The sequence below is a fragment of the Falco punctatus genome (genome assembly GCF_963210335.1).
Source record: "Falco punctatus genome assembly, chromosome: 13".
NCBI classification, from domain to species: Eukaryota; Metazoa; Chordata; class Aves; order Falconiformes; family Falconidae; genus Falco; species Falco punctatus.
Genome location: NC_137593.1, coordinates 6,053,022 through 6,065,742, shown reverse-complemented (window position 1 = coordinate 6,065,742; position 12,721 = coordinate 6,053,022). Strand labels below are relative to the sequence as shown.

The 12,721-nt window shown below is 45.1% G+C and overlaps 2 protein-coding genes across 2 annotated transcripts; both read left to right on the top strand.

Annotated features, from left to right (window-relative positions):
• Positions 1-110: 110 nt before the first annotated feature.
• Positions 111-8,676, top strand: EIF5A2 (eukaryotic translation initiation factor 5A2). Its single transcript, XM_080410548.1, has 5 exons — positions 111-245; positions 567-756; positions 2,174-2,278; positions 3,824-3,955; positions 4,647-8,676. Exons 2-5 carry the CDS (start codon positions 592-594, stop codon positions 4,704-4,706), a joined length of 462 nt encoding a protein of 153 aa, XP_080266674.1. The 5' UTR covers positions 111-245; positions 567-591; the 3' UTR covers positions 4,707-8,676.
• A 335-nt stretch (positions 8,677-9,011) lies between these two features.
• RPL22L1 (ribosomal protein L22 like 1) lies at positions 9,012-11,092 on the top strand. Its single transcript, XM_080410551.1, has 4 exons — positions 9,012-9,117; positions 9,407-9,499; positions 9,906-10,027; positions 10,837-11,092. Exons 1-4 carry the CDS (start codon positions 9,109-9,111, stop codon positions 10,979-10,981), a joined length of 369 nt encoding a protein of 122 aa, XP_080266677.1. The 5' UTR covers positions 9,012-9,108; the 3' UTR covers positions 10,982-11,092.
• The last annotated feature ends 1,629 nt before the right edge of the window (positions 11,093-12,721 follow it).

The following is a 12,721-nucleotide window of genomic DNA, read 5'->3' as shown; positions in this document are numbered from 1 at the left end:
GCGGGCGGGGGAGCGGAGGCCGGCCCCGCCCACTCGCGGGCGGGCGGGGGGGGGGTGTCGGGGCCGCGGGCCAATGAGCGCGGCGGGCGGCGGAAGCGGGAGGGCGGGGCCGGGCGGTGCGCGGTGCGCGCGCTCTCCGCCGCCCCTTCCCGCCGGCCGCCGCAGTGGTCGGGCGCGTGTGCGCGGCGCCGTGCCCCCGCCCCGCCCGGCCCGGCCCGCCCGGCCTCCCCCGCCGCCCTCGCAAGGTAAGGGGGGCCGCGCCGCCGCCCCGGGGTACGCGCGGCTGGGCCGCGGCGCCGAGTTGGGGCGGGGAGGAGAGCCCGGGGCCGGGCTACCGGAGGGAGGGAGGGAGGCGGGGGGGGATGGGGAGGCTGGGGGCCTCGGCACGTGGCGCGGCGGCGGCTCCCCGCCCGCCGGGCACGTGTGGCGGAGCGGGGCCTCCCCGCCCCGGGGCGCCGCCATGGCGCCGCCTTGCCCGGCGGTTGGTGGGGGGGGCAATGTGGTGCCCCCGGGCCGGCCCCTTCCCGCCGCCGCGGCTCCGCGCTGACGCTCCGCTTTGCGTACAGCCCCCGCCGCCAGCCCCCCACCGCCATGGCCGACGAGCTCGACTTCACCACGGGCGATGCCGGCGCCTCCTTCACCTACCCCATGCAGTGCTCGGCGCTGCGGAAGAACGGCTTCGTGGTGCTCAAGGGCCGCCCCTGCAAGATCGTGGAGATGTCCACCTCCAAGACCGGCAAGCACGGCCACGCCAAGGTGAGCCCCGGCCCGCAGCGTGCGCCCGCGGGGCTGCCTGGCCGCCGGGGACGGGTGTAGCGTTTCATCTGGCAGAGCCTGCTGGATCCTGCTGTGCTCTCCTCGCGGCAGCCTCTCGTGTGTCTCCCGGCTCCAGAGTTAGCGCCAGGGTTTCCAGTAACGTAAAGCGGGAGGGATCGAGGACAGGGGGTTGGGCGGAGGGTTCTTTTTTTTTCCTCCTAACTTGTTAAAAAGCTCTATGGCTGATCGAGATAAAACCTGTTTCTGTAGTGGGGGTAAGGTAAGTTCTGGAAGGGGGGCTGATGAAATCGGGAGGGCGTGGTTGGATTGGGCTGTCGCTACCCACCAAAGCACTTCAGTGCCTGCCTGTGCTAGCGGACTTTCACTATCGCAGCGGTCGACTTAAGCGCTTACTAGAAGTGCCCATATTCCATTACATAAGCCAGAAGAGCTCGGCAGACCGTCGTTACCTCTCTGGGCCTGCTCTGGCCCTATTTTGCTGGCTTGCCTCGCTGCTTCTTGCCTTTTTTCAGCACCGAGCGAGAAGTACCTTCCCCCTCCTGTGTCCCAGCAGGGACATTCTTAGCTGCTGTCTGGGGTTGCAGTCCTGCTGCCTAAGCAAGTTGGCTTATGCAGCTGTCCAGAGCCTGGACCGAGGCTAGACTCCCCCTTCATTCATTCAGTGACACTTTATGGTGGGTATACTAGAGTTTAGAGACAGATCCTTTACAAGCATGGATTAATTAATTTTTACATTTCCACAACCTTGTATGATAACCTGTAGGTGTGTAAGGTATTTAAGGTGTTGTCAAAGCTAGAATATACCGAGCCCTTGCCAGCTTTTCTTCTTCCCCTTGCTTTTTTTATGGCTTTTTTTATTAGACAGATCCAGTTTTCTTAAATAGTGGAACAGTTGTGAGAGTGAAAGGACCTGAGAAAAGCAGACGCTGAACTGGTAATCCCAAGTGCTAGCTGCAGCGGACAGCTGCGCTAGCATAAAGAGAGATGGGAGCTGCTTTTAATCTCTGTGCGTAACTACCTCTTCTTTTCCTCTTAACCTTCACACTGTCACTGACACTGTGTTTCTCAGAACAGCTGGAAGTCAAAGTAAATGTTTCCTTAACTGCCACAAACTGAGATCTAGTGTGCTGCTGTAAAACTACGGAAAGCTGTGGCTATGGAAGATAACAGTGGCTGATCTTTGTTTTCATGTAGTGTTTCTATAGCGTGCTATGAAAGGGTATGAGGCCTTCTTCCAGTGCTTGGGCTGCTCTCATGCTGCAGGCAGAGTCTAGGCAGAATCTGGTATTGCACGTGATCTCTTAGAAAACTACGTGGAACCAGCAATACCGATGGCAATGGCATCTTGCTTCTCTAGGACCGATGGTAACTGATGTTACGATTTTTTCTCTTACAGGTCCATTTGGTTGGTATTGATATCTTCACTGGTAAAAAATACGAAGACATTTGCCCATCAACTCATAACATGGATGTTCCAAATATCAAGAGGAATGATTACCAGGTGAGTTTAACACTCACTGTGTACTCACACACACTAAGAGGCTTTATACTCCTCATGCCATACATAAACCCTCTTCATCCCAAAACTTGCCTCTCCGTTAGTAAAGTACTGCTGTCACAATTAATGGAATTTGATTGTCTAGACACGGTATTGCTGAACTTGTAGCATTTACCGAACTGTTGAAACTGGCAGACCTTGCTGATGGAGAGCTCCTTACTGTACTAACAACCTCATCTTACAGTATAGCGATCTTTAGAAATGGCAGGTAATAGACGCAATTCAGAACTGCACTTTTTGTAGCTAGTGTTGTAAGGTCACTTTATTGTTTGCGATCTGGAGAGGTGTTGTCCCTGCTACAAGTTATTATTAAAGGATAATCAAAATTTCACTTCAAGTAAATTTGAATCTAAGCATGTATTGTCAGTCACAATTTCACCCTTATGTAGGATAGACAGATCAGTAAGACAGTCTTAAACTGCATCTGATGCCACTTCTAACTTGCCACAGTGCTTTCTGCTCCTTGAATGGAAGCTGGCTTTGGTTGATCTCAAGTAATTTTGAATTTTGGTTCTCCTGAGCTCTGCTCTAAAATGGATGTAGGGAGGGGACTTGGCAGGCTTCTGTAATGCCTTCTGTGATACAGACGGCGAGCTCTTAAAAGCAGCACAATTCCGGTTCTGAATTATCAGCTATCTTCCTATTGTCTTGGGAGTAGTTCTGGTCAGGAACTGATACATAAACATCAGTTGGGAAGCTGCAAGTGCTTGACAAAGCCAGAGTTCAGCGTGTTAGCAACTCTTCAGCACAGCCAGTACTGACTGAATGAAGGGTGACTGGCCTTAGACCTTCCAATAAATTCTTAATGTTATCTTGGGGATCTTTCTCTCATGTTCTTGGGTCCTTACTGCTACAGGAATTCTTGATGTTTATCAGACTTGGTAGGGCTGCCTTCTGGGTTTACTGTTATGAGTTCCAAGTTCCCTGAGCTGCTCTGTCAAAGTAGGTGTTCCCCTTAGCTCAGGTTTTTGGTTTGGCTGAAAACAGCATTGTGAAAGCAGTCCAGAGCTTGGTGGATGTAACCCAATTTATTCATTGGCTAATGTAAATGATAGTGTCTCACTCTACAAATGAAGGTAGAGAAATGTACAGTTCAACCATTGTGTACTTTGCACACTTTATGGAATAGTGCTGTTCAGTGAACAGTGTTCCAGTTACGGTTTCTAATTCACAGATGTAAAAACACTGAACCAGTGACCTGGAAACCGTACATTTTCTAAATCACAAAGATGGGTTGTGCAGTGCCCCAGGTACGAGGAAATAACCAGCAGGGTTCTGGTGTTATTGATAGCAGACTGGCTTTTGCTACAGTTGCCCCAGCCCTCGGAACTGTTGCTGAAATTTGACTTAAATTAGGTTCCTAACTGTTACAAACACAGTACTATAGAATTAATGTAACAGGTAGAGTTCACTGCCTTTTGCTTATTTTCAGCTGCTGCCTACTAGTGACTGATGTTAAACTTCCTAAAAGTGAACTTCTCTTCACAGCTGATAGGTATTCAGGATGGGTATCTCTCCCTGCTGACAGAAAGTGGTGAAGTTCGTGAGGATCTAAAGTTGCCGGAAGGGGATCTTGGCAAAGAAATAGAAGGAAAATTCAATGCCAACGAAGATGTGCAGGTAAGTATAGAGGGCAGACAAGAAGAGTTGTAGTTAATTACACTTGATTATACAATGAAGAAGGCTTACTTTGATACTGACCATTTGTATATCTCAGTGAAGAGCGGGTTAGAAGTAATGGGAATCAGTTTTTAGAGATGTAGAAGGGCTTTCGTACTGGAGCACTAAATATGGCACTGAAACCCAGCTCAGTTGACAGTAAGGTGATATGGGTGTCTCTCAAATGTCTAGATAAATCCGTCTCTCAAGTGTCTAGATAAATCCTCTATTGTTGTCCCCATGGTATGGATAGGAGCCTCCAGGCTTTTTTAATCGGGAAGAAGTGAAGAATTTTGTGATGTAGTCCAAGTAGTTTAATTTGCTGTTAGCAAACCTGAGCTCTGCAGACTGCAGCCTGTAGTAGGCCCCAGCAGTTGCTGGTTCAGCTCTGTTGCAGGAGCTTGTTTGTCTGCCTCTGTTGTGTGAACTTCAAGCTGTCAGCCAAGGTAAGAAAGCAAAGAGAAGGCAGCAGAAGAGCAGACTGGTGTGGGAAGGGCATTAGTCTAATAATGACTGAATTTTACCAGCTTCAGCTTCCTTTTTTTCCTCTCTAGAAAGATACAGGATAGATACTAAGATGTGAAAGTCTGTAACTTCTAGGAGCACTTCCTCTGGTGTCAGTTGGAGCTCACCTGCCTGTCTTTTCTTCCAGATATCCGTCATAAGTGCAATGAATGAAGAATGTGCTGTAGCCATAAAGCCTTGCAAGTAGAGAGGATCGCCAGGCTCGGGCAACTGCTCAGGTCTGGACAAACCACAGATCTATAAATTTGGTTCTTATTGTCACCAAAGCTCTGGCCTTCACAAGCAACCTCATTTCTTTTTTGAATTGTTAAAAAGCAGTGCTGGATTCTGGATTAGTGTTGCAGGCTAACTGGCAGTTTTCAAAATCACTAAGATTTTAATTCCTTAATTGTAACTATTTTAACATTCCTGTGGGTTTCAGCTACGGATTGAAGAAACCAATCAGGTGTTACTAGTGGATATATTTTTATTTGCTTGAGCAAAACAGTGTTTGTCTGTATGAACAGACAAAATACAGTATTCAGGGGCTTTTAGATAAGCTGGTAGGTATCTAGGATTATAAAGTGACCTAGAGCACAAATAGTATTTTTCTTGACATGTTTAGGTAGAACTGACAATAAAAGTAGCTTCTTTTTGGTTTTGTTTTTGGTTTTTTTAAAGCTTAAGTATTTTGTGGATTGGGACTCTTGCAGAACTGTAGGTGCCAATCGCAACTTTTAGACCAAGAAACTCAAGTGATCAAAAATGCCAGCTGGCTTGACCAAGCCCCAGTGGCCATGTGCAACTTAACTGTATTACCTCTGTACTCTTCTTTGCCAACTTGTTGGCTTATTGTAACGATAAAATTGTGTCAAAGCCTACCTGTGGTTTAGGCAGGCAGTTGGAATATTGGGTAGATAAAACCATAGATAGGTCAAGGGGACACAAAGGTGAGAATGGATGTTAAAGCTATAGACTTTCACTCGAGGCCTTTGTCAGACTTGAAAAATAAAATAGAGAAATGCAGTTCAATTGCTTTCCTTTATTGTATTTATCTTAAAACTATTAAAGGGTGACAAACTCCATTGGAATCTGTTGCAGTGCTTCCAGCTTTAGGTTTTAATCTTCAGGTTCAGACCATATTTTTGTAGCACAGGGACCACGTGTTTTTCAAAAAGTGGGACAAACTGTAGCATTGAGCCTAAACTAAATGCATGTGATTCTTTTTAGAAAAATAAAACTATTGTATTTTCAAGGTATAGACTTGACAAACAATACTGAACAACCATGGCTTAACTATAAAAGTAAATTGCTACATAGTTATGAAAGCTAGCTCCTTTCCAAGGGAGTTCTGAGTCACTGAAACACGCATGCATGTCTCTTAACTATTTAGTAGCTTAACAGGCAAACACAAGGCTTCACAGCAATAGTTATGGAAGGATAACTAGCCTGCTCCTGTTTAAGGCGTTCAGCTTGAATTCTAAGACTTGATGACTCTTCACAAGTGGGAAACTTCCTTAGTCCGTGGTTCAGACCTCTCTTTGCAGTTGATAAATCGTTTAACGAACTTGCCTTAAGCTTCAGTGGCTGTTGGCTAATGGAGGACAACTTGTAAGCACGTGGCATGCTGCCCTGGACAGCATGCACAATTCACACTCTATTGGCAGCAAGATCAGACTTCATGCTGCTAACTGCTTGAAATGTTTTCAGCTTAATAATATATACTCTCTAACCCCCAGAGGGCTCACGGCAACTGTCCTGAACTGCCCTTGTACATACTGTGGCAGGGCTTAGGAAATCTTGGAGGTCTAATGTAGATGGCAAAACCATGCGTTTCTCACAGACTTCTCGTGAGAGGCAGAGCAGTACCAGTGAAGGTGAAGACAGCAATAAATATACTCTGGTAATAAAGCACAGTTACTTGCGACACCTGTCAGAAGTAGGATACTGCCACATGCTCTTGCCTAGCACAATACCCATTGCAGGTGAACTCTAAATAGCACCTTGACTGAAATGGCAAAACAGCTTTAGGAAAAAAAAAAAAAGGCTGTAGATGCAAGAGATTGAAACGCATTCAGAATACTTTTGAAGTGCATGCTAGTCTGCACTATGCTCCTTTCTGCCTCTCCATTGAACTGGTACCTGAAAGACAGGTTTTGTCTTGGAGGTGGCTGTGAAACCGTTGATGGTGGTCTTGACAGCAAGCTGAGCTGTGTGATGTTGAATGGGAAGTCACAGGTTGCTATGCCAAACTAATGCAAGTTCTAATGTTATCACCATATTACAAGTAACTACCTTGAAAACTACAAGACTTGGATTTGTCTTTGTTCTGGTAGTGCTTTAGTCTCAGGTGCCTGTCTGTCCTCTAAAACCTTGTTGGAAGACAGGTATTTGATGCCACTGGCCCACAATCTAGGCATTTGCTTGGACTGCAAGCTCTCTGGGGCGAGGGCTGGTTTATGTCCTGTCCCTACAAGTGGGGTCCTGGTCTGACTGGAGTTTTCAGGTACTACAGCAGTCTAAAGATAGAGGTTTTATGACCTCCAGCTTGCTGGAAGAGCCCTCCTTGGGACTTAATGGGTGTCCTTCTATTGCAACCTTCAGTTCTGCAAGATTTAAATGATTAAGTACTTCATTATAGATTTGTTCTTATATACTTAGTTGTCTTTTGTGAAGCACTTCGGACACTGTGGAAGTGCAGAGCATTGGCTCATCATGCATGAAGTTTCCCATAGGTAATACATAAGCATGAGTCTTAAGCATAATCTCCAAGTTTCAGTAAGGTTAAAGGTTGCTTCTAAATTAGAACATGTATTTGAGGCATTTTTTTTTTTCCAAAGTAAGATGTTTCAGTTTACTGTCAGAATCGTTTGCAGCGAACTTTGTTTGTGATCAATAGTCCATATAGATGCGTATTTTTAAGATCCCTAGCCACATGCTTAGGGAAGGTCTCCTTTCATAACTTTACTTTAAAAACAAGTATTACCAATGTGCTTGTTCTGTAGTACTGTCTTAACACTTAAATTGTGTCAAAACCGAGAACTATAAACTTCTAATAGCTGATGGTAATTGCTTAGAGTAAAGGCTGTGAAAACTAGAAGGTGAAGAAAAGTATTTCCACTCCAAATAATGTATATTTTTTTTACTGGCTCTGATTCATTGAGTTTCTCTTACTACTTTACAGAATTGGAAAGACTGCAGTGTTTCCTGCCTCAAATGTTGGCAAATAATACTTCTAAGATTTCAATAGATCCTTCTAATTTTTGCTTATAATGGTGGTTTTTCAACTAGGCTCTTGCTAGTTGAGCCATGTTCTCAGGGCTGTTTTTTTTAAGAAGTTAGCTGAATTTCATTGTTTTAACGTAACTGCTTTCAGGCCTCTTGCAGGTTTTTCTAATCCACAATGTACCCAGAAATGGTGCACAGTCTGTAGTTTCACAATACAGGTAATTTTACATGATCTGTAAAGAAGTCAAATTTGTTGACAGTTCAAACTCTTACGGTTACTGCAGGTCAGTGTCACGGAATTCAAAATTCAATAAATCCCTTTTTTTTTTTTTTTTTTTTTTTTTTTTTGAGTAATTAGAATGTAGTTTGTTACAGTAGAACTAAACTTCAGGATTTAAAAAAAAAAAAAAAAAGACCTTGTTAAGGATATTTCAAGTATCTCGCTTATACACTGAGAATGTTAATGAAGGCGTAGATCCTGGAGACGGTGTGGTGGGAGCGCGGTGGAGCGTTCAGCACAGTAGGCCGAGATGGTCAGAAGCCTCTCCAGCATCTGCAGCCTGGCCCTACGGTATTTGGCATCTGAGAGTTACTTGGTTTGTGAGCTGAAACCGGAATGTTTGCTATGTATCACTGTATCGCAGAAACCCCCTGTTGTCCTGTGCTGTATATTGTAAGCGTAACTGTTGTTCGGTGCGGCTTTCGAAAGGTGGGGGGGGAAAGGAATAATGATGGTGATGGCTCGTTTTACTCATCATGGCGAAAACCAAACCCTGTAAATCATACAAACCGGGCATGGGGGTCCTCGTGGCGCCGACGTGTATCTATTTTGGAAGCTGTATTGTTTTCAACACCACGCGAACGATCAGGGGAAAGATGTGTATGTGGTTTGTTTTTGTTTGTTTTTTTATTTTTTTGCTCCAGAAATAATAAAAAGATGTCAGTACTGTGGGGAGCCGGGTGCTGGTTCAGCGGAGGGGGTGGCGGGAGGGTCCCTGGCGCTCCGGTGAAGCCAGGGTGGCTCCGGGCCTGGCGCTGGCAGCGGGTGGGCCCTGCCCCGCTCTGCCGGCGCCCCCAGCTTCCCCCGGGAGAAACCCCTCGCCGGGCGCGGCTTGTACGAGAGCAACAGAGGCGCTTGTGGTTTATTTGTGTCGGTCAGAAAGAACAACGGAACGCAAAAGCAGAACAGGACAGCCGCTCGCTCCTGCCCTCGCCGTGTGACGCCTGCTACTGCCGCGGGGGCGGTGGGGCCTCCCGCTTCCCGGCATGCCCCGGGCCGCGCAGGCGCCGTGCACCGCGCGTGCGTGATGACGTCACGGCGGGTATAAAAGCGTGGCGTGCAGCGGGACGTGCCCTTTTTGCGGGAGCGGCGGGCAGGCAGCATGCCGCCGGTAAGCGCCGCCGGGCCGCGGGGCTGGGGGCCCGGGCCGGGGAGCTGCGGGGGGCGAGGGGGAGCTGGCGGCCTTCCTGCCACCGGTGGCGAGCGGGCCTCTCGCCCCAGAGGGTCGCGGGCGGGCGGCCGGGGCCCGGCCCGGGCCCAGGCGGCTGCAGTGAGCCCCGCTCTCCAGGCGGTGTCGGCCTGGGCCGGCCGCGGGATGCGCGCTGCCCTGTGCCCCTCGGCCGGTAAAACCTTGTCGGGTGTGGGTTGTTGTTAATGCTGGGGGTTTTGGTGTGTTGCAGCAAAAAGACAGAAAATCTAAAAAGTCGACCTGGAAGTTTTGCCTTGACTTGACCCATCCTGTGGAAGATGGAATCTTTGATTCTGGGAATTTTGTAAGTCGTGGTTTTGCTTGTATTTCAGGTGCATAGTATAATAAAAGCCTTGGTACGGTACAATAACTGAATTAACAGCCGAAAGGTTACATTCTAAACTAGTAAAATCAACAGCTGTTCTTTAAGTTACCAGCACTTTTTGAAACTTTCTTGCGTTTAGATGTCTGTCGTAAACAAGATGATTCATACCTATGAATGCAGCTATTTTAAATTGCATCCTGTTTTAGCACGGGAGTGATGTTTTTTTTTAATTACCTGCTGTAAAACTTTACTGTGTTGTAAATGCTTGCTATCGGGATGTAAGTAAACAGTGATTTTTAAACATCGCTATATGGCTAGGGTCCCTTCCCTAGTTCATACCTAGGGTGCCATTCCCTAGTGTTCTATTTCTTTAATGTTGAAACAGGAACAGTTCCTAAAGGAGAAGGTTAAGGTCAATGGAAAAACTGGAAACTTGGGCAACACCGTTCACATTGAACGTCTGAAGAACAAGATAACAGTGACGTCAGAGAAGCAATTTTCTAAAAGGTTGGCATAGGTTTCCCTCTGCTGTATTTGTGGTGGTGGAATTTGAACTGTGGTATACTGAACATGATGCACCTCTCACAGGTATGGAGAAGGTGTTAGCTCTAGCCTTCATAGCAGTTGTAAATATTAGTGAAAGGTGTAATTCAGGCAAATTTATGACATTTAGATACATAAAAATCTCCTCTTTAAAACTCAAAGACTTGATGGAAAATTAATGCTCCCTTTAATGTAAAAATGTAAGAGAGAGGTGCTTTGTACAGGTTGTTAGAAGTGAATCAAGGAAAGATAGGTTTTCACCAGCCATACTGAATTCACATCACAAGTGGCTGTTTAATTACTTAATTGGTTGTGTTAAAATGTGTGTGTACACAATATGTGTTGTGGCAAAAGAGCCCCTTAAAGGCAAATGAAGTCTTAAGCCTCGTACCATGTTAGGGCACGCAGCTGATGAGTAAGCTGATCAGAGGTGTGAGTTCGTTCCTTGCATCTCCCCCTTCAGTTGCTGATACAGATGCACCAGTATCTCTTATGGTAGAACAGGGTTTAGAAGCACTTCTCAGTGCTTTTGAGTTACTGGCATTGTGCTGTGTAGCCAAAAAGCATCAAATAATAGTTTATGTATCTTGAAAGAAAATATATTTTTAGTTGTCTGTTATATATGGTAATTTGTTGTTTCGGGATATAATTAGTGTGTCGTTGCCCTGCTAGAGCCATGTCTTGGGTGGAGCGCACACAGAAGTAAGGGTTGGTAAAATGAGAAGGTTCTAACTTCTGACTAAGGTTCTAACAATGTAACTACTGTTTTCAAGGTACCTAAAATACCTCACAAAGAAGTACCTCAAGAAGAACAATCTGCGTGACTGGCTTCGTGTTGTTGCATCTGACAAGGAGACATATGAACTACGCTACTTCCAAATCAGTCAAGATGAAGAGGGATCAGAGTCTGAGGAATAATTCAAGCTTAGTAGCTTTATACTCGATGTGGTGTACAAAAGACTACAACATCTATTTATAAGAACACTTAACTTATTGGTGAATAAAGATTTCGTACCCTGTTTGACAAAGCATGGTTAGTTTTCTGTTTTTTTCTTAAATTCTAATTCAAAACCAGTATGGGGAATCATTTGATTTAAGTTCAGCATGACATCAGTGAAAGTCCAAGTAGAAAAGAACGGAGCCCTTCACCCCGTACAAGTGTAGGACAGTTACATCAGTATTTTAATCATATTGGTACAAATAATGCTAGAGCTTTGTGTGACTCAAAAGTACCAGCTCCTGCTAATTTACTAAATACTGTATCATTTGCTCCACATAAAAGTTTACTTTTAATTATTTTAGTTGAAAAACAGGCTTAGATATTTTGAAATAATTTGTGTGATTTATCTATATCAATTGGTTGTAGTATTCCTGTGTAGAACCACAAGTCAAATGATTATAACAACATGGCAACAATATATATTTAAAAACAGTAATATAGCAATGATTTGTTAGCCAGGTTTATATTTGGTTGACAAGTGAGAAGGCAGAGATCTCATTGCCAGTGTCTACAGGTATTTTTTTGGTACAAGAGGTGGGTTCTTCATTAAAACACAAATCACTCCAGTTCAAATAAACTACTTCTGTTCATGTAATACCAATAGAAGTTTGATTAGTTTACACTATGAAAAAGCATTTGTGAGCCTGCAGTAGCTGTTGTGTGCTTATGCATTTCAGTACCATATTCTGTGAAGCTGGTAGTATACTCTGCATCTGATTAATTCGAATATTTACTGTCCAATTCCAGTGCAGTGGTGAACTTTGGAATAGACAGGAATGTGCTTAGACTCTGATACTGAGCTTTATGCTTGAACAAATCTGCTAATTTAGGCTGAAGTGTGCCTACTAAATTGTTTAATTTCCTCATTTTTTTAAATTAGTATTATTTCAGCATTGTTTCTGCTGGCAAACCTCTGAGAGACTATTTAGAAGGTTGCCGAAGCACAAAGCAATGCATTAACAGTCGCATGACGCCCACTTGTGCTTACCTAAATGAAGAGTACAGAAAGGGAGATGAATGTTGTCAGCAGCCTTAGGGTCTCATTTGTCATTTTTCAGTGTGCTTCAGTAGCTGTTCCTGGAGATGAGTGAAAGCAGCAGTGGAACAACAGCTACTTGTATGATCTCTGCCTTGCTGATTTGTTTCATTTTGCTGTTTCGGAGCTAGCCAGAGGAATGGAGCAGCATGTGTAAGTGGCTGCAAGGCCAAGGAGTATTGCCCAGTTCACGTATGTTGAGCTTTATATGCTTCGAGTGATGCCCCCTGCTTTACGGTGCTGGATAATGCTGGAGTGCTGCTTCAGAATTTCCTTTCTGAGAAAAAGTCAGGCACTTCTGAAGCAGTAGTTGAAGGTGGTCATGTTCTTCCTTTTCTGGAAATCCAAGAGATTGCTAATGTTTTAAAAAACTAGTTACGGTATTGGTAGTATTAACTACTGTGTTGAGCAAGCAACATTGTTTTTCACAGTAAAGCTACAAATATTTGACCACCTCTGGTCTGTTTTCTTTGCTGCGCTAAATTAAGCAGAGGGCACAACTTAACAGTTGTATTTCAAAATACATCCCCACCGTGTTTTTTTTCCGAGCTGTGCTTTTATGCAACAATACATCCTTTACACTAGGCTGACACAACAGAACTGTTCCGATTAAATGGAACAA